At 37.5% G+C, this 20,352-nt stretch overlaps 2 protein-coding genes and 1 long non-coding RNA gene across 4 annotated transcripts; 2 read left to right on the top strand and 1 right to left on the bottom strand.

Annotated features, from left to right (window-relative positions):
* Positions 1-1,112: 1,112 nt before the first annotated feature.
* Positions 1,113-15,826, bottom strand: LOC140894506 (delta-1-pyrroline-5-carboxylate synthase-like). Of its 2 annotated transcripts, XM_073303012.1 has the most exons (21): positions 15,778-15,826; positions 15,590-15,656; positions 8,509-8,580; positions 8,308-8,411; positions 7,845-7,947; positions 7,538-7,699; positions 7,087-7,364; positions 6,305-6,455; positions 6,052-6,216; positions 5,892-5,969; positions 5,211-5,300; positions 4,601-4,687; positions 4,402-4,488; positions 4,210-4,306; positions 3,981-4,084; positions 3,825-3,900; positions 3,296-3,446; positions 3,106-3,174; positions 2,934-3,000; positions 2,791-2,861; positions 1,113-1,475 (listed from the first exon to the last, which is right to left on the bottom strand). In XM_073303012.1, exons 2-21 carry the CDS (start codon positions 15,647-15,649, stop codon positions 1,394-1,396), a joined length of 2,154 nt encoding a protein of 717 aa, XP_073159113.1. In that variant the 5' UTR covers positions 15,650-15,656; positions 15,778-15,826; the 3' UTR covers positions 1,113-1,393. The 2 variants fall into 2 exon arrangements, with proteins under 2 accessions (XP_073159113.1, XP_073159112.1); XM_073303011.1 differs by lacking the exon at positions 15,778-15,826 and having other exon boundaries at positions 1,114-1,475; positions 15,590-15,764.
* Positions 15,827-16,131: 305 nt separating this feature from the next.
* Positions 16,132-17,277, top strand: LOC140860279 (uncharacterized). The gene is made up of 3 exons (XR_012143664.1): positions 16,132-16,194; positions 16,271-16,397; positions 17,144-17,277. It is a non-coding gene; the product is annotated as an uncharacterized lncRNA (long non-coding RNA).
* Positions 17,278-17,450: 173 nt separating this feature from the next.
* Positions 17,451-19,899, top strand: LOC140862811 (uncharacterized). Its single transcript, XM_073265855.1, has 6 exons — positions 17,451-17,681; positions 17,812-18,037; positions 18,143-18,336; positions 18,433-18,560; positions 18,801-19,212; positions 19,330-19,899. The coding sequence occupies exons 1-6, from the start codon at positions 17,451-17,453 to the stop codon at positions 19,897-19,899; spliced, it is 1,761 nt and encodes a 586-aa protein (XP_073121956.1).
* Positions 19,900-20,352: the final 453 nt, after the last annotated feature.

Raw genomic sequence — 20,352 nt, 5'->3', positions numbered from 1 at the left:
AAAGGAGCGAGAGCAGGCGGTTCCACCCCACGACCACGGCGCTTCTTCTATCACTGCCACTCCACGGCCGACCACCTTACGAGCAGTGGCCGCCGAGTCTTTTTCACGATCCGGGCAGCTCAGGAGCGATTGCGGAGCTGCGACCCCACGACTGCGGAGCTTCTATCACTGCCACCCCATGGCCGACCACCATCATCGACCCATGACCAAGACTGCCCAGATCTGCAACCGTTACCATAGTTTGAAACTCGATCGTCTGCCCATGTCTTGATCAAAGGGTTGCCAGTGAGTGAGAGTGAAGTGGGGGGTCGGATACCGAAAGGTGATGGGAGGAGATTTACAGGAATAAGCATGAATAATTTGGGTGAGGAAATTGTAGAGGATTTGGTGGTGGAAACGGTGTGCAACGGAAAGGACAAATTCAGTAATGGGCTTTTAAAAATTTGGGCCTAAAAATTTGTGTTAAAAAAATTAAAAAGAAAAAAGAAAAAAGTGACTTGGGCGCCATGTCAGCTGGCGCCCAAAGTTTCCTTGCATCCTCGGGTGCACAGGGGAACAAGATTATATATGAGTATATATATATATATATATATATATATATATATATATATATATATATATATTTATTGAAGTGGATGTACCTTAGACATATTCTACCAAGTACTTAAAAGTTTGATCAATTATGCCACGTTTTTCAAGACAAATTTGGGGAAATAAATTTAATTAAACTTTGTTTTAGAATATAAATTTCCCCTTATATTGAACAGACTTGCTTTTCTTTTTTTCATTTTTTTTAAGTTTGAGTAAGAATAATTTTTTAACTGTCCCAATTTTCATCTGGTATTTTTTTAGCTTGTGAGAGGCTTGATATAATTAGGTTAATAACCAAAAATCTCGTCTCAAAGTTGAAACTTTGATGCGATATGTCCCTCACTTTTCATTTGTATTCAGCTTTTCACTTCATCTTTTATTCAATGTAAAAAGATTAAAAGATTTTACAAATAGAAAAGATTTTTTTGACAAACAAATAGAAAAGATTTAAAGACTAGCAATAAGTAACATTCAAAATATCAGTCATGTAAAATACATGGACATCAATTGAACTCACGATAATAAGGCTGAATGAACTCGAAATTCTCAAAGAATTCAAATATTATTTCGAAATTAATATCCTCAAATCATCTTATTTCTAATACATTATTGATCCTGCAAGTTCTCATTCTTGCAAAATTTGACCCATCGAAATCTCAGTTATAATACAACATGATCATTATATTCTTCTAGTCAAAACATCAAACTGCCATTTCATCACATCCAAACCGAGCGATTTCCGGGGATAATTAACGAAACGGAGGGTCGGAGACCATTTCTTAATGCTGAAGCTTGCTTGGCCTCAAGATTTCAGGCTCAAGTCTTTGTGAGTGTACACAATGTCTTTATCACCATTCACCACTTGGCCATTTCCTCTGGCAATCCTGTTATCCAAACAAGAGCGTACGAGTTCAATGGCCTCAAGATTAGTCGTTGAATGATAAGTAGAATCGTTCGAGTTAAAGTAATAAAGAAACCCATAGTTAAGTGGTATTTTTACAAAGCACCAAAAGGCTTTGAACCTCTGGTCGATCGTACAGTGAGATGGACTTTGTTACCGTTTTCATCACTCACTCACTAGTCCGGTACTAATCAAGGTCAGTCATTTAAAAAAAATAAACCAGGAATCTAACTTGCAAAGCCTCAGGCATTCTCAAGACCCACTTGATTCTTCTCTATTGTAAAAGCATAGGTGTCAAAATTCGGACGTAAACGGAGCAAGTGAAGTAGAAATATCAGTGAACAAATTCCAAATGTAAGAAATCCAGAGACTGATATTTTATCAACAGGAAGGACGACAAAACTGCAATCAGAACAGCTATATAAATGCAAGTCTTTTGAGTACTGTGATCTAGCTGCTAAAGCAATCAATAGAAACTTCCAAGTCAAATTATAGATGGATATATTGACAGTGGAATTATTTGAAAGAACTTTTAGTTCATATGCAATAGAGGTAAGCAGTGTTCTAAAAGGCGGCGCCTAGGCACTAGGCGGTTGTCCACCGCCCGATTTTTAAACAGTTGAAGTTTTTGGGAGTTATTACATTAATTGGCCGTTTAGGCCGCCTAATCGCAGTCTAGACGCCTCAAAATCCACCTGGGCGGCCGCTTAGATTAACATATAATATTTTATATTTTTTTAATTTTTATTTTTTTAAAACAAATTATTTGACATATTTGTCCATCAATTTGTATCTGATGAAAACGAGAAATATGTCATATATTTCGAGTTGAATTCGATAACGAGGAATTATTGGAGAAATATTAAGATGAACAAGAATAATTAGATATTTAGACTTGAAAAAACACCACTTAGGCTAGTAAATTAGATAAAGAAGAATTATTGGAGAAATATTAAGATAAATCGGACTAAAAGAATTATATATTTAGTCTAAAAATAAAAAACCGCCTAGGTATTAATATTTAGGCTAAAATAAAAAACCGTCTAGGTCCTGCCTAGGCGGCCGCCTAAGCGTCTAGACGCTAGGTGGTGGGTGACCGTCCGCCTAACGCTTTTTAGAACGTTGGAGGTAAGTAGCTAGTCAAGACATATTTCTTAAATAATGTTATCTATTATTCAATCAAGATTAGGACAAAGTAATTGTTCCGTCGATTAGGCCAGACTGTTGGTGACAATGAACATCATCAGGGAAAATATACATTCAATTTTTGTCACAACAAAAAGGTTTTTTAGACATACCATCTTGTTGTAAGCAATCCTTCAACACCCACAGGACCTCGAGCATGGATGCGACTAGTACTAATGCCAACCTGTCAAGGACAACAAATACATGTAAATAACACATATCTATAACTGATTCAACAGAAATTCTAATAGCATACCTCTGCCCCTAGTCCAAATCGGAAGCCGTCAGAAAATCTTGTACTTGCATTGTGAAATATTGCAGCACTGAAAAAAGTTAACACTTAATGCTGAGTTCATTGAAGTGTGAAAAATGCAATCACACTTATACCCTCATCTTTTAGAATTTGCTTCAATTGCATGGTTCATTACCTGTCAACTTGACGTAAAAAGATTTCTGCAACTTCAGTATCTTCAGTTATAATGCTGTCAGTGTGCGCACTGCCATTAAGAGAGCCTGATTAGTTGATCTGCATCCTCTTACCATAATAGAAGCAACAACCATACAGAGCACAAGAAGTCAAACTCAAAATAACTAAAGGATTTCATGACTCTGACATGCCTTCCATAGAGATGAATATGATCAATGGCAGCATACACATCATCCACAATTTCAACAGTGCATGCGAGTGAACTGTATTCGTGGTGCAATGAACGAGCTTGCGGAATATTTAGTATAGAGCTTGCTCGAGGTCCACCAAATATTGCGACACCTGAGATGCATGCACATCATTGCAGCATTATGACCAAATCAAGGATTGTTTGAAGGGTACATGGCTCCCGGATCAAATTTTAGTATACTCGCAAAATATTTATTTAAATCAATGTCCAATGTGTTTTAAGACACTTCTTTTAAGCTTACAGTAAGAGAATGGTTCAACTTTTATTATTATTAATTTCCAATCACCCAGCTCAAAAAGATGCACAATTTTAAAATAGTCGGGTGATAATCATAATACTGGAATTCATGTTCATACAGATAAATAATGAAGTTCTTGCCATCAATTTCTCAAACCAACAAACTCCGATTAATTTAATCACCCACACAAAAAGGATTTTGGGGAGCGAGCGGGGATTTGGGAAAGCCCAACCTTTGATTTGAAGTTCCACAATAAGTTCATTTAGACCCCGAGTCTCTACCAAGTCCTTATGAACAAGCAGTGTTTCCTTCAAAATATAGGAAGCACTGTGGTGAGGGGTCTATTAAAATTTTCAACAATTTTGTAATAATGAAGAGTTGAACACACCATTGCATTACATGCAGCAGGATAATCTGTTTTTGCGTCTAAAACGATCTGCCTCGCCATATCCATATTAGCTGATTTATCTACAAAAACATGACAGATTCCATCTGCGAAGAAAATAACACAGCTATTAAATTTCCCAGTGAAACGAATGCATGATTATTTGATCAAGAGTTATTAGCATTAACGTGCAAATGTATTAACTTAGAGTTAGAAATAAATTCCATCCTACCAGCATGACCGAGAACAGGGATCTTGGTTGAAGCCTTAATTTGAGAAACAAGTTTATTGCTGCCTCTCGGGATAACCAGATCAATTACATCATCCAGCTTTGCCATGAACAAAAAAATTTTAGTTCCAAACTCATGTTCTGTGAACTCATGCAGGGTTTAGTACGATAAAACAAAAAATTAACGCAATCCACCTTAAGTAATTCAGGGATCTCTTCCCTGGAAGTTACAAGTCCAATAAGCCGTTCTCCAACACTTTTTGGGATGGCAGAAGTAATAATCTAACCACGAAAAGGGACATGACAAATTGTAGAAAATGAAAAAAATAAAAACTGTCAAGACAAGTATAAAAACATTAGGTTAAAAAAAATCTACTATTAACAAGACTAAAACCTTATGCAGGATTGCATTTGTTCGTCTAGCTTCTTTTCCACCTTTTAACAGCAGACCATTCCCACTCCGAATTGCTAATGAAGCTATCTGTTAGAAGTTAAAGAATGGCATGATTTATTATACATTCTTCAAGTCCATCGTTTAGACGCTGATGATAGTTTAACAAGTTTTCGCATGCCACAACAATGATTAAAAAAGTAGTGGGAAGAACCATGTGAATCGTAAAACTGGATAGGACGTGGATACAAGACAAACAATTCTTGCGAAATTCGAAACGAACTTGGCATTTTTGTAATGAAACTTTTTCTTGTCAGAAAAGCTTCAAAATTTTGCGAAAGGATAAAAGTGAGAGCGAGGAGAAACTTGAACTTGTTGAACATGGGTGAACCAAGGTAATGAGGAAAATGAATGGCGAAGGTTTTAAAGTCATTCAAATGAATAGATCAAAAAAAAAAAAAATCAAAATCATAATACGATAGCAAGGTTCAAACTAATAAAAGGACGTATGTCGAACTTCAACTTTTTTCTTTTTTGGTTGAGAACATATCACATTAGTTGAAAATATTCGAATTTACATGTAGAAGGCATACACAGAAAAGTTAAATCTCACCTGAACTAGTGCATCAGGTCGAGACTCGAAAATGATCAAAAGAACACCCAAGGGAGATGACATCTTGTCCAATATAAATCCTTCTGAAATCTGCAGTAATAATTGCCAGAAATTCGCAAAATGTGCCATAGTAAGTCAAGGTTATGAGATTTCCAAGAACATGTTCAGCACAAAGAGTCATTAACAACTTAAACTCTCAATCGCTAGAAGAAAACCCAGCCAACTCAGGAACTCTTTGCTCTCGGGTCAAGATTTTCATCAAGGACAAGTTGGCCAATTAGTTCATGACGAAGTATAATAAAACAGAGGATTAATAATTCAAACTTTTGATAATGATGTGTAAATGGAGTGTAATGTTAGAGACCACATGCAGACAATGCCTTAAGTTTGAGTTTTCGTAATGTCTAAATTACATTTAGATAAGCTTAACATAAAGATAGCCTTTTCAAGTTTTTTACCCATGCATTTTGACATGTTTGTCATTCATTCTCGTTATAACACAATTTGGTTTTAGTTTGAGATTCCGTTCAAGGCCAGCTTATAAAGATTACACTTCTTCCTGTTCCAGAAGCTGGAGTGGCTAATTGCATTTTGGACAAGGTTGACAGATCATAAACCCAATCAGCACATATTTGCTCTCATGCTATAACCACAAAGATCTTCAACAGCCCATATCCTTACCTCTGTTTTCTTCAAAACTCGTCCAATAGGCTCCTCCATGTTTGCAAGCACGCGAATAGCATTTGAAAGACTTGAAACCTACAAATGATATAACCTTTTATAACGGGATAAATGAGATATGAAGTCCTATAGAAATTTGAATTCACAAGCAGTGTCTTACCTTACCAGGCTTCAAAGCTAGCCTAGAGACCAAAGCCTTTTCATATCCAGCTTGCTGTGCCTCAGAAACATCAGCTTCATTTTCAGCAAGTATCAACTTTTCACTGGCTTCCAGAGCATCAGCTACATCCAGCAAAATTTTACTCCTTTCTTGTGAAGGCACAGCCTACATGTTAGAAATAAACATGTTTATTAATAGCACTTGCATTTTTTTTAGTAAAAACTACAAAAACTGTGCCACTTCAAATGATTACTTGCAGTCGTCTTGAACTTTCCCTAGCTGAAACTGCCATTTCACGGGCTCCAACTTCTCCTTGAGGGGCCCACTTATGCGCGTCTCGGTGAAACAACGTGCCGATACGCTTTCCATTTAGAACTTTTATAATATTGTCAGCCGCAAAACCACTATAACCACAAAGATAGGGAAGAATGGGAGCAGGCGAATTTAAAATCTTGTAAACGGTAATTTTTTTCTTTTAATCATAAGAGCAATCCAAATGTAAACTCATTTGACAGCTTGTTGCAGTTGAAGAAGTGATAAACTTCTAACTTTTACTGCATGACACAGTATGGTTACTAGAAGTGGGTCATTTCCAATTTAAGAACAAACCAAATGTAGATTCCTTTTATTGCAATTGATGAAGAAACAAAACCGAGATTTTACTCCTTTAACAAGGCAGAGTAGCAAGAAATGAGCCATTTTCCCGCATTAAAAATTATTTTATTGATTGCTGTTGGATCTCAAATATATACAAGTTGGACCCAATGAACATGCTCATGCAACATCTGAATCTTTTATTTAAATAATTGAGGCGCAAAACTCACAAAAGCACTTGGATATTATAGACCCTACGCGCAAATGCTGGGGAAGGCACATTACTTGGGCACATAGAGGTATCATATCCTAAAATCTACATATTTCAAAACATCTTCATGACTAGTCATTACCTTGCATTTCACTTTGAATTCAATGTTAGTAAAGTTAGGATGTGGTTAAAGTTGCTCCGAATCTTTAAAAGCACACAAGGGAGTTTACCTGGTAATAACAACTGGAATGCCAGCATGAGAAGAATAAACTGCAGCTTTTACTTTGGCAGTCATACCCCCTCTTCCAACCCGAGACTTGTCTCCAAAAGTTATTACTCCCTCGTGCCTATCCTTAACGTATGTGTGAATTAATTCGGAATGTGGATCACTTGGAGGACCACTATAAAGACCATCCACATCACTCAACAATACAAGGAGGTCAGCTTTTAGCTCCATAGCTAACAATGCTGATAAACTGTCATTGTCCCAAAATATTCCCGAAGAGTCCTACAAAATGCCATGAGGCAGGAAAATTGTATGAGTTCGAAATTGCGCAATAAGAGCTGTGTAAATACATTTGTATCTTAGTAGGAATTTTATGAAGAAAAAAAATAAATTAATCCCCTTAAGACTGTCAACAATCTCATGAATGTGAAAATGCTGTAAATATAAATGCATACTTCATAAGGAGCCTTCCGGGTACTGACTGCATCATTTTCATTAAATATAGGAATGACCTTCAGAGAGAGCAGTGATTTCACAGTCTCATTCAGCTGCTTCCTAAAATCTGGATCTCTAAAGTCGCTATCAGTAACTAAAAGTTGTGCTGATGTCACATCCAACTGCATGAGAAAAGTGAAATCATCAAGAATAATGGACATGTGTGCAACGTAGTAGCACAACCATCGGGAGAAGACAGGGCATCCTTAAGTGAAGACTAAAAATATAACAAAATTTTGCATTAAGGCAATGAAATTGTGATTTCACCTGACTGAACAAAGTATCATAGAGAGCCATAAGACCATTTTGTCCAACACCTGCACAAGCTTTCCCATCAAGCTCTACTTGTGGTTTTTGCAGATCAGCAAAACTGGAAAAAAATTTCAAAGTTCACGACAGTTGCGGAGAATGCATGGAAAATTGATTAAACATTGCCAAGTGAGGAACTAGGAAGTCAAGACTTTTTAGAATAATGCCATCCAAGGAATTTGCAAATTTGTTGGGCCAATGAAGTTCAGAAACAAGATCCTTCAAAATTTTTAGCAGTATAATATGTTCTATAGAACAGTTCCGTGACATGTCCACACAAACGCTACATTGAGCACAAAGATTACTGAAAAAGCACACAGCTACAAAGTCCTAAATATAATTTAGAAGGCAAAGCTTTTTTCCCAAGTGCTTAACACTGTAATCCGAATTCTAAGTAACAAGAAAAGATTAGGTAAAAAACCTGCTGTTGACTAATTTCCTGTATCTAAGCCGCTGGCGACCAACACCAACGGCACCGGATGTCACCAAAATAACCTCATATCCCTGATAATTCAGCTCATGTATCTGTATTCACAACTCGAACATATAAGATCAAGAAAATAATTGACAACTCATAAAACAAACATTAAAAGTTTAAGCCAGTTATAATCCTCTTATTCACCTGCTCGCAGAGTGCCCCTAATCTTCCAAGAGCTATCCTTCCATCAGCTCGAGTGACAACAGCAGTTCCAACCTGAGGCATATTAGATGAAACATCAGTGAGAACTTCACATACATGGATTTCAAAGTACATATTAGAGATAACAAGGCAAGAAATAATATTAAGATCAATGAAAACTACGATGTAAAATATTCAATTAAAAAGAATGAAAGCGATAATCACACAATCAACTGTTAATTTGCACCCTTTTCTCTAACAAAATACTGTTTAGAGCCCTTAAGCAAGAAACCACAGGGATTGTTGGTGAAAGATAAAAGAATTGATGCTCAACGATTCTGAATATTTTATTAGGACACAAGAACAGCATATATATATACAACAATAGGAATCAATAATAATTCCCTGAGATTCTAAGATCCTCTAAAAAAAGGAAACTTACCTATTGACTATGACTAGAATATATGAATAATTATATCATAATTATATACATAAATAACTTCTTACACTCCCCCTCAAGCTGGAGAGTAAATGTTCAACACTCCTAGCTTGCTGACCATTTCTCGAAACATAGGCTGATGAAGACTCTTAGTTAGAATGTCTGCCACCTGGTCTTTTGAAGGGACATAAGGCATGCAAATCTCATTATTCTCCAACTTCTCTTTAATGAAGTGTCGATCAATCTCTACATGTTTTGTTCAATCATGTTGGACAGGATTATGGGCTATACTAATGGCTGCTTTGTTGTCGCATAAGAGCCTCATTGGTGAGTCCATAGGAAGTTTCAACTCCTGAATGATCCGTCGAAGCCAAAGAAGTTCACAAACCCCATGTGCCATAGATCGAAATTCTGCCTCTGCACTACTTCGTGCAACAACTCCTTTTTTTTTGCTTCTCCAAGTCACCAAATTACCCCACACATAAGTACAATAGCCGGAGGTTGATCTTCGATCAATTGATGATCCTGCCCAATCCGCATCGGTATAGGCAGTGAGAGATCGAGTGCTTTGCTTCCTGAAAATCATGCCATTTCCTGGACATCCTTTGAGATATCGGAGAATCCTAATTACTGCTTCATGATGTTCTCGGTTTGGTGAGTGCATAAATTGACTAACGACTCCAACAGCATGTCCAATGTCGGGTCTAGTATGAGCCAAATATATCAATCGTCCAACCAACCGTTGATATTTCTCTTTATCCACAGTAGCTTCTTCTTTCTTTTGGCAGAATTTTATATAAGGATCCATGGGAGTTGGAGCAGGCTTACGTCCAAGATATCCAGTGTCTCTAAGAAGATCAAGGATATATTTTTGTTGAGAAATTACAATTCCTTTTTCAGACCGAGCCACTTCCATGCCAAGAAAAAACTTCAAATTTCCAAGGTCCTTCATTTCAAATTCTCTTGCCAATTTATTCTTTAAATCTCTCATCTCATCAAGGTCATCTCCGGTTAAGATGATATCATCAACATAGACAATAAGAATTGTGACTTTGTGAGTTGTTGAGTGTTTGAAGAATAAGGTATGATCAGATTGAGATTGAGTGTACCCGAACCCCGTAACACACTTTGCAAATCTTCCAAACCATGCTCGAGGTGATTGCTTGAGACCGTATAATGCTTTCTTCAACCGACAGACTTTGCCATTTTCATTTTGTTCCTTAAATCCCGGAGGAACCTCCATGAAAACTTCTTCTTCTAAGTCTCCGTTGACGAAACCGTTCTTCACATCTAACTGGTGCAACGGCCAGTCCAAATTGGCAGCCAACGAAACAAGAACTCTCACGGTATTTAACTTAGCGACGGGTGCGAAGGTCTCTTGATAATCAATTCCAAAAGTCTGTGTGTATCCTTTAGCTACAAGACGAGCTTTATACCTCTCTATTGTACCATCGGAGTTGTATTTGATGTTGAATATCCATCTACAACCAACAATGGTTTTTCCTTTGGGAAGATTAGTAATTTCCCAAGTACCATTTTTCTTGAGAGCTGTCATTTTTGCCATTACTGCCTCTCTCCACTTTGGGATACCTAGAGCTTCCTGTATTGTTTCTGGAATCTGTTCATCAGTGAGTTGAGATATGAAGGCTTTGAATTTTCCAGATAGGTTGGATGAGGACACAAACTTGGCAAGGGGATATAAAGGAACTTTTGTGCAAGTCCTAGTGCCTTTTCTTTGAGCAATGGGCAGTTCAGGGGCTGGATGTACAGAAATAGGAGTATTAGGACTGTCACAACGAGAAAGAGATGAAGGGTTACCTTGTTGAAGACCCGGATCGGATGATAGCAGCTCTGAGATTATAGGAGGTTCCCTTCGAGTACCTGTTCTCCTAGAATAAACACGAAGTTCCGGCGATTTAGTAGTAGGAGGATCAACCAATTCAAGTGTATTAGGAATGTTGTCCTGGACAAAATCTATGGTTGGCAGACATGGACTCCTAGGATTAGACACACTCGAGTTTATCTCCCCGTATTCCCAAAAATTACCTTCATAGGATTTTATCTCCCCCTGAAGGGAAGATTTGGGATAATACGGTAGATTCTCAAAGAAAGTGACATCGGCACTAACATAGATTCTTTTTGTGATGGGGTCTAGGCATTTGTAACCCTTTTGTGTGGCTGAATACCCAATAAAAACACAACGAACAGCTCGTGGATCAAGTTTGCTCCGACCTGGTTGATGTACATGAACAAAGGCAGTACACCCGAATATTTTTTAGGGTAGATGACTGAAGGACCGATTGTCAGGGAAAGATTGGGTGAGAGTTTGATGAGGGGTTGCATATTTAAGGACTTTTTAGGGCATCCGATTGATCAAATATGCTGCTGTAAGAACAGCATCGCCCCATAGGTATTTAGGAACGTGACAATTAAACATTAAGGCTCGAGCAATCTCGAGTAAATGTCTATTTTTCCGTTCGGCAACACCATTTTGCTGAGGACTATGTGTACAAGAGCTATGATGTATGATCTCGTGTTCTAAAAGATAGTCACCCAATACTAGGCTAAAAAATTCACCCCCATTATCCGTTCGTAAGGTCTGGATATTGGTGTTGAATTGAGTTTTCACCATGGTATGAAAATATTTGAACACTTGTATGGACTCGGATTTGTCTTTTAATAAATAAACCCAACAACATCGTGAATGATCATCGATAAAGGTAATAAACCACCTAGTTCCAGTGAGATTAGTAGCCTTAGATGGTCCCCACACATCACTGTGTATGAGTGAGAAAGGCTTAGAAGCTTGGTACACGTGAAGTGGAAAAGAAGATCGGTGATGTTTAGCCATTTGACACACGTCGCATTGAAACATAGATGGATTTCTATTAATAAATAGAGAGGGAAACATGTGTTTTAAATAACCAAAACTCGGGTGACCTAATCTTTGATGCCACAACATTATTTCAGAGTCACAAGAGAAAGAAAAAGGACTACTACTACTTTGCAGAGCTTGTCCATCTACAAGATTAGGTCTCTTGAAGTAATAAAGCCCCCGTTGTCTTTCAGCACTGCCAATCGTCCTCCCCGAGCCCTGTTCCTGAATTTCACAGAGATTAGGAAGAAATTTAGCTACACAATTGTGATCAGTTGTTAGCTTGGTTACAGAAATGAGATTGCAGGATAATTTTGGAACATGGAGTACAGATTGTAGGGTTAAACATGGAGATATAACTATGGAACATTTACCTGCAATAGTGGATGGTGTACCATCGGCTAAGGTGACCCTAAGATTACCCGAACTAGGAACATAGGTTGAAAACATATGGGAGTCATAGGTCATATGATCGGAAGCTCCAGAGTCAATAATCCAAGGACTGAAATTTCCTTGATTGGCATTTAGAGCAACCGGGTGATTACCTTGTTGTACGCAGGACGTGGATGAGGAGTGATTAATGGGCTGAGAGGCAGATAGGAGTTTGTACACTTGCTCCAGAGGTTCTCTGTTGGAGAGAGGAGATTCATTTGACAATGATTCGTTACTTTGACTGGAGGCAGCAACGGTGTGGAGAGCTTTGTTGTCTCTCGGAGGACGAGATGATTTGTAATCAAGAGGACGACCATGCAATTTCCAGCAGGTGTCTTTGGTATGACCCGGACGCTTGCAATTTTCACACCAGGGCCTACCAGCGCGACGAGGCTGATCTTCAAACCGGGATACCAACGCAGATGTTTCTGAAATGTGAGGGGCAGCAACATTGTTTAACATGATCTTTCTCCGGCTGTCCTCTCGACGGACTTCAGCAAACACCTCTCGGATGTTTGGAAAGGGAGATCGGCCGAGGACACGACCTTTAACATCATCGAGGTCCTTAGAGAGGCCTGAAAGGAAGTCGAAGACCTGCTCAATATTCTGAAGTTTCTGGAAGTGGAGTCTGTCAGTAGCACAGTGTCATTCGAAGTCAACGTAGAGATCACTCTCGTGCCACAATCCCACCAACTGATTGTAAAACTCTGTGACAGATCGGGATCCCTGCTTCGTCTGGCGGATCTGGGTTTTTAGTTCGAACATCTGTGACGCATTCCCGACATCGGAGTATGTCGCCTTGACTGAGTCCCACAAATCTTGAGCAGATGGAAGAAACAAATAGGATTTCCCAATGGCTGGATCCATGGAGTTAATAAGCCAAGCCATGACCATTGAATTTTCGGCTTCCCATGTCTTAAACGTAGCAGCAGTGGGTTCGGGCATCGGGTTGTCACCTGTAAGATAGCCGAACTTTCCTTTGCCTTGGAGAAACAGTTTCACAGATTGAGACCATTGCAGAAAATTCAATCCGTTCAACTTGTGAGTAGTAATGACTAGAGATGGAGTCATATCTCCTAGAGCTTGTCCTGAGGCTACAGTGGAATGGCTGTTTTTCTCAGAAGACTCGACCTTTGGTGTTTCAGACGCCATTTTTTTTTTTTTTTCTAAAGAATGGATCGGAATGGCTTTGATACCATAAAAGAATTGATGCTCAACGATTCTGAATATTTTATTAGGACACAAGAACAGCATATATATATACAACAATAGGAATCATTACATAGTTGTCAAAAGCGTGAGGCGCAAAAAAGCGCTCAAGTGTGTTTGGGTTTAAAGCGCAAAGCGCAAAGCGAAGCGCACGCTTTACGGACAAAAAGCGCAATAAACAAAATATTATCAAAATAATAAAAATAAGGTAAAGAATCTTTGCAAATTTGACAGATAAACATCAAATATCAAAATAGTCATCATTTTCATTATCCAAAGTTGCATAATTCCAGGCAATATCCTTTGGATTCGATGATGGAATTGTTGTGTTTGATTGTGACATGATTCTAAGAACTAAAAAAATAAATAACAATCACAAATTATTGATTTAAAAAAACACACACTTGAATACAATTTACAGAAATTCATAAAATTAGGGTTTATCTATTTGGGCAGCAAAGAGAAGGGGTGTGGTAAGTAAACACCGGTAGGGGCCGCGAGCGCCGTGGCGAGTCAGAGCCGCAGGGTGAGGCAGTGAAGCAGAGCCCAGGGGGAGTGAGAGGCAGTGAGTGTCGTGAGTTTTGAGAAGAGTTTATTGGGATTTTAAACGTTTGGGCCTTGCAAACTTAAAATTGCACCTTCAAGATGCGATTTTAAGCCTGCAAATAAAAAAAAATTAAAAATCTGTGTTGCTTCCATGAAGCGCACAAGCGAGCGCTTTTCACCTCAAAGCGAGGCGCACTGAAGCGCTCGCTTCACGGACCTGCTGCGTCTCGGAGTACCCTGAAGCGCTAGCCTTGCGCCTAGAGTCGCTTTGCGCTTAAGCGAGCGCTTCGGTCGCTTTTGACAACTACGAATCAATAGTAATTCCCAGAGATTCTAAGATCCTCTAAAAAAAGGAAACTTACCTATTGACTATAACTAGAATATATGAATAATTATATCATAATTATATACATAAATAACTTCTTACAAAAGATCATATACTAACAGGATCTGGAGTCTACACCAAAGAATTTCTCACAGCTAGGACTCTATTTCAACTACATGCAACCAAGTTAGTTCCACAATAGGAAATTCCCTCGCTGCACCCCTACAGTTCACATGGTTAGATTATCGATTTGCGCAAGATATTCATTTGGCAATAAAAAAACATAGGCCGCCAACTTGAGTTGTGATAGTAAAGAAACCAGAATGAGTGGTCAATCTATGCATGACTAAGAGAATCTATGCAAACCAAAAACTAAAATTTTGCTGCCTAAAATCCAGAAGTTACACGCTCCTGCAATATTTATCCACATGCATGGTTTTCTTCTGAATGAGCTAAATAGAAATCTTGTTTACGTACATTATTCACAAAATTCGAGTTTATGTAGAAATCTCTAACTTCTGATGACGAAATATTAAAAATTCTTCACACTTTCTATCAAAAAATCATGATTTTATGCTACACAACGAAACTTTTGCGACTAAGTAAAGTCAAACCTTGTTCAAAGCAAAGGTACCATAAATGACATTCATTCCCTGAATTCTCATTTTCTAACATCTCTTTTTCCTATAACTAACAAAGACTAATTCCAAAAATCAAACAAGCTTGAATGTCCAATGATGAAATAATATCATTGTGATACATATATTCGTAACTACCCCAAAAATCATAGCATCGCCACAATTTTAAACAAAACAAAACAAAAAAAAAAGAAAACACTCAACCTTTCAATCCATTCCCCACCACATTCACATTACAGGAACTGCTAAATTTCCAGAATAGCTCAAATACATAGCATCTTGTTCTCTGCTTGGACCACAATTAGAATCGCCTCTAATAGCCTGATCACACAAGATTCCACCAAAAAACTAAAGTAAACCGAACATTCACATCACGACAAACAAACTAAAAATTCTATATTTGAGCATTGACAACTACTGAACAACCATTCAACTTTCTTTACAAACCAAAAAAAAAGAAAAAGAAAGGCCAAAAATCTTTCCCGCCAATTACAAATCTAAATTCATGAATCCTTCATCAAAATAAACCAACATCTGAAAACAAAACCAATCAAATGAAGCCCACCAAAATCAATCAAATTCCCAGCAAGAAAATGCAAGAACAAGGAACAAAATGTGACCTTTACGATGACACACTTAACATCCCTTACAAACGAACGAGTCGAATCCACAGCCTCCATTGCTTGGCTGCAAAAGGAACTGGGTTTTTGGTTGTCAAAGGACAGCGGACAAAAAAAAATTCAAAAAAAATAATAAAAAGCTGAAAATATTTAGGAGTACACAGAAAATGAGGTGAGCCGTGAGTAACCTTGTATTTTATGTAGGGTTTGCACGTTGTGTATGGTTTACATGTATCCGTGTAGGCCCTGTTTGGTAAGGTTGATAGAGGCAAGATTAACTATTATTTCAGGCTGTGTTTGACTCGTAGGATAAAAGTGTGATTGGGTTTTTAATCACCAATCATCCAACGTTTCTTTCGTTTTTTGTGTTTTTTATTTAGTCCATGGGCCCGACATTAAATTTTGAAAAGTAGGCAGTAGACATCCCAATCTGGCCGTGTGATGATTTCTATCCACATAAATAGTGTCAAAGCATTTTACAATTTTACCCTCGTTCATAATAAATGAAAATAGTAAACCTCACCATTTTAGATCTGATTCATTAGAAAACGCTGTGTTGGGCTTTATCTGCAAAAAATGTAGAGAACGAGATCGATTTCCACAAGGTAAAAATCATCGAACTCTTCTTCAAACCATGTATATTTTTTATAAGGGTTTTCACACACTGGAAAAATGTGGCAGGAAGGACGGTTTCAAGTGTTGAAACCAGTTGGGCGATTTTCTAATTCTCGAAGCTCTGGGAGGAACTTGAACCAGTGGAACACGGTTTACTGCTGTTCGAAAGAGATATCAAAAGTTTAGAATCCCGGTAAGATGTTAGGTTACCAAAATACTAGACTAATTTTGTTAAAAAACACACGTATTGCTCTTGTTCTTTTTTTATATATTTTTTCTTCAAGAAATAATTATTGATAAAGAAAATTTCTTGAGTTCATCCCCATTAGTGTTACACTTTACTGTCAATATTCAAGTAATGTACTGTCTTGATTTTTTTTGTTTATTTCTTTTGGTTCTGGAATGATATTTTTTATAGATTGGTTTTGAATAATTACAGATTTGAACAAATTCATACATAATAATTTACCTATGCGCAGACCTCTGTTATGGATCTGAATTGTATAAAATTATTTATAATCATAATATGGCATAGTTGGTTTTCCATGCCTGAAGAAGATGGATATGCCCAAGAGTTACTAGTACTGCAACAAAAATGTGCATATTCAACAATAAATGCTTACCCCGATTTTATTTTATGTAGCACTGACATTGTGGGTTTTTAGTTTTTGTTTAACCAGTTAATAATTGATATGGTTAATGTGTGGCTTCTTTGTGATGTGTTTGAGTGAATATTTTAGGGCATAATGAGGAATGTTGGACTAGTTTTATATAACATATCTATTTTCTTATGTGCCTGCTTATTTGTTAATTTCTGGAACATTGCTTCATGCATTTTGTGTAAATAAAAATTAAATTTGTACATTGGTCATGTCGTTTGAGGTACTGTCATTGATTCTTATGCCTGAAATCTATGCTTTACCTTTTATGATATGACAGTGTTATCTTTTTCATGGCTGAAGGAGATGGACATGTGCAAGAGTTGTTAGTGCTTCAACAAATTCTTATTTCTTCTTTTGTGTTTCTGACCATTGTAACACGTTTCTATATGAAGTTTATTTCTAAAAAAAATCGTAGGAAGTATAGAAGATGTGTACGACAAAGTGAGCCTGAAAAGATAAATGCTAGAATAAGCTATTTACAAAGGATAATTGACGTAGGAGATGTCGAGTGTCTTGTTAATTTAAGAATGACTCGTAATGCATTTGCACGTCTATGTTACCTACTAACCCATGTAGGCGGGATAATGGAGTCTAGGTATACACGAGTTAAGGAAAAAGTAGCCATGTTTTTGTCTATTCTAGCACACCATAAGAAAAATAGAGTTATTGGACACGACTTCATACGCAGTGGTCACTCTGTGAGTACTAATTTCCATGAGGTACTGAGAGGTGTTTTGAAACTACATCCACTACTTGTTGTAAAGCCAACTCCTGTTGCTGAGGACTGCTCGAGCGAGACTTGGAAATGGTTCAAGGTAATTTCAGTTATGATTAAGAAAGTCCAATGATTCATTATTTCTTTAACGCATTTAACTTTTTAATAATATGCATACTTTGACTTTTAAACTTTGTGATACGACATTCATTACTACCAATTTTGTATAGGGTTGTCTTGGCGCATTGGATGGTACATATGTGACCGTTCAAGTGTCAAATAAGGATAAGCCAAGATACAGAACAAGGAAAGGAACAACGGTTATCAACGTATTGGCTTGTTGTGACATGAACATGAATTTTACATACTCGCTAGTAGGTTGGGAAGGTTCAGCTGCAGATGCTAGGGTCCTACGTGATGCAATTCACCGAGAAGATGGGTTAAAGATTCCTAGAGGTATGTTTATTTTTTCCAAAAGGTATGATTCATATGATACTGAAAATAATCTTCGAATCAGCAGCTGCAGAAACTGGACTATAGTACTTTACTCTATAATTGCAGGTTGTTACTATCTTTGTGATAATGGATACGCAAATGTGGAAGGATTTTTAACACCATTTAGGAGAACAAGATATCATATTGATGATTGGGCAACTGGAGGTCCCCAAAACTACAAGGAGTATTACAACTCAAAACATTGTCGTGCACGTAATGTCATTGAACGAGCATTTGGTTTGTTAAAGAGACGATGGGCAGTACTTAGGAGTCCAACATTTTACCCATTGGATGTCCAGAATCACATCATATTGGCGTGTATGCTTTTACATAATTTCATTCGCTCTGAAATGCAGGAAGACCCACTAGAGGGAGTTGATGAAACAATTAATGGTGTCGTACATGATGTTGAGGATAACTTTATTGATAATATCGAGTCGTCCTCAACTTGGGATTTGTGGAGAGAAAACCTTGCCTTGTCGATGTATAATAATTAGTTAAATAATTTAAATATCATTGTGTCGATGACGTATTGTAACTTATTAGAACTACATGTTTTGTGTGAGTAAACTGCATTCACATGGAAACATATGCTGATGCAGTTGATTTTCTAGTATGAATCTTTCATTTATAAATTCCTTCTCACTTTATCATTAATTTATTTTGTTGATCATGTATGTTTTTACTTGTCACTAATTTTTTTAATGCATAATGTTTGCTGCAGTACACATTACCTTTTTGTTAAGCTTTTGCAGAAAAGAAACGCAGTACTTATGGAATTCGGAGCATCAAGCAATACAGTTGGAGACAAGGGTAAGAAATCTGATAAAGGTAGGCGAGTATGGAGTTCACGTGAGGAAGAAGTATTGATACAGTCATTGAAGGAAGCAATTACTGGAGGCTGGAAGAGTGAAAATGGATTCAAATGTGGTTACTTGAATTTCTTAGAGAAACGGTTAATGAGCATATTCCCAGGTACGGATTTACGTGGCTGCCCACACATCAACTCCAAGATTCATGTGTGGAAAAAAACTCACGGCACACTTGCAACAATGCTAAGTAGAAGTGGAATAGGGTGGAATGAAACACAAAAAATGATAGAGTCATCTGATGAAGCATGGGAAGGCTTTGTAAAGGTTGAGGAAAAATCATTGAATACATTATTGAGTCTCTGTTTTAAACGACTTGAAATTATAATATCTTCGTATTTTGAATTGTCTATTTCAATTCATTGTTTGTTCATATTTTTTCAGACTGATCCTAGCGTGCATACATGGCGATACAAGTCCTGGCCATATTTCGCAGATTGGTGTGAAATATTTGGCTTCGATCGAGCAAATGGGCAACGTCTATCAAGTTTTGTTGCTGCTGTGCAACAAGTTCTACACGTTCCTGATGAAGTTGTAGCTGAAATGAATGTTGGATTTGAGCACTTGTTAACTGAAGTTGAGGGGGGAAGTGAATCTCATTCGGTTGCTAATACACCATCATTCACTACATCGGCTAGTAAGAAATCCACTTCAAAGAAACGGAAGCAGCCTAGTGAAGTGGAAGAATTATTTGTTGATGCCATCAAGAAATTCACTATAAAAACAACAGAAGCTATTGCTGATCTAGGTAAGCGTCTCAGTCAAGACTATGAAATAGCTATGCTTGTTTCCAAGGATGTTTTAACTGTGCTACAAACTATTCCTGGCCTAACACGAGATGAGAAACAAATTGCTGCTGAGATTTTGGTTGAGAAACCAAAGAAGTTAGCGTTGTTTTTCAACCTTGAAGATGACGAAAAACTGTCATTTGTCAAGAGGATTACGAAGCTGTAAGGTTAATATTGTGGCTGCTTTGGTTTTTGTCATATTCTACTCCACTTTTTGTATGAAACAAGTATTAGCCTGGATTTTGTGTTATTACAGTGGAGATAATCCAAGCTGCAATTATGATGTAAGCATGTATTCGTTATCCGATATTAGCCCCTTGCACGGTGCATTTTTTGGTGGGAAAGAAACTTATTCAATGTTATCATGATATTTAATTTTGGTTTTGTAGTTTGCATTTTGTTTTTTATCGTAATTAGTTCATTTTGTATTTGGGTCCCAAGGCAAATTGCATCTCGTTCAAGGACTCTGTGTGCCGGTGCTTTGGGTACATGGTTTCCAAGAAGAAGTACATCTTTACGATCGATGATGATTGCTTTGTAAGATTTGGTAGCCCATTTTTGTTTGTATTTTTGTTGGGCTCTGGTTTTTGAACGCTTTTTGTGTCTGGGGATTTTGCAT

This window comes from Henckelia pumila, chromosome 4 (assembly GCF_033568475.1).
Source record: "Henckelia pumila isolate YLH828 chromosome 4, ASM3356847v2, whole genome shotgun sequence".
NCBI lineage: Eukaryota > Viridiplantae > Streptophyta > Magnoliopsida > Lamiales > Gesneriaceae > Henckelia > Henckelia pumila.
This window is presented reverse-complemented; position numbering and strand designations above follow the sequence as displayed.

What these genes read in the sequence shown, in the direction of transcription:
- LOC140862811 (XM_073265855.1), top strand. Translation starts at nt 17,451, where the DNA reads ATGGAGTCTAGGTATACACGAGTTAAGGAAAAAGTAGCCATGTTTTTG. An exon ending in TGGGTTAAAGATTCCTAGAG is followed by an intron (nt 18,038 to 18,142) that starts GTATGTTTATTT and finishes CTATAATTGCAG; the next exon opens with GTTGTTACTATCTTTGTGAT. An exon ending in TGTTAAAGAGACGATGGGCA is followed by an intron (nt 18,337 to 18,432) that starts GTACTTAGGAGT and finishes TCTGAAATGCAG; the next exon opens with GAAGACCCACTAGAGGGAGT.
- LOC140894506 (XM_073303012.1), bottom strand. Translation starts at nt 15,649, where the DNA reads ATGGAGGCTGTGGATTCGACTCGTTCGTTTGTAAGGGATGTTAAGTGT. An exon ending in ATTCCAGTTGTTATTACCAG is followed by an intron (nt 6,456 to 7,086) that starts GTAAACTCCCTT and finishes TTGTGGTTATAG; the next exon opens with TGGTTTTGCGGCTGACAATA. An exon ending in CAAATGCAATCCTGCATAAG is followed by an intron (nt 4,489 to 4,600) that starts GTTTTAGTCTTG and finishes TTTCGTGGTTAG; the next exon opens with ATTATTACTTCTGCCATCCC.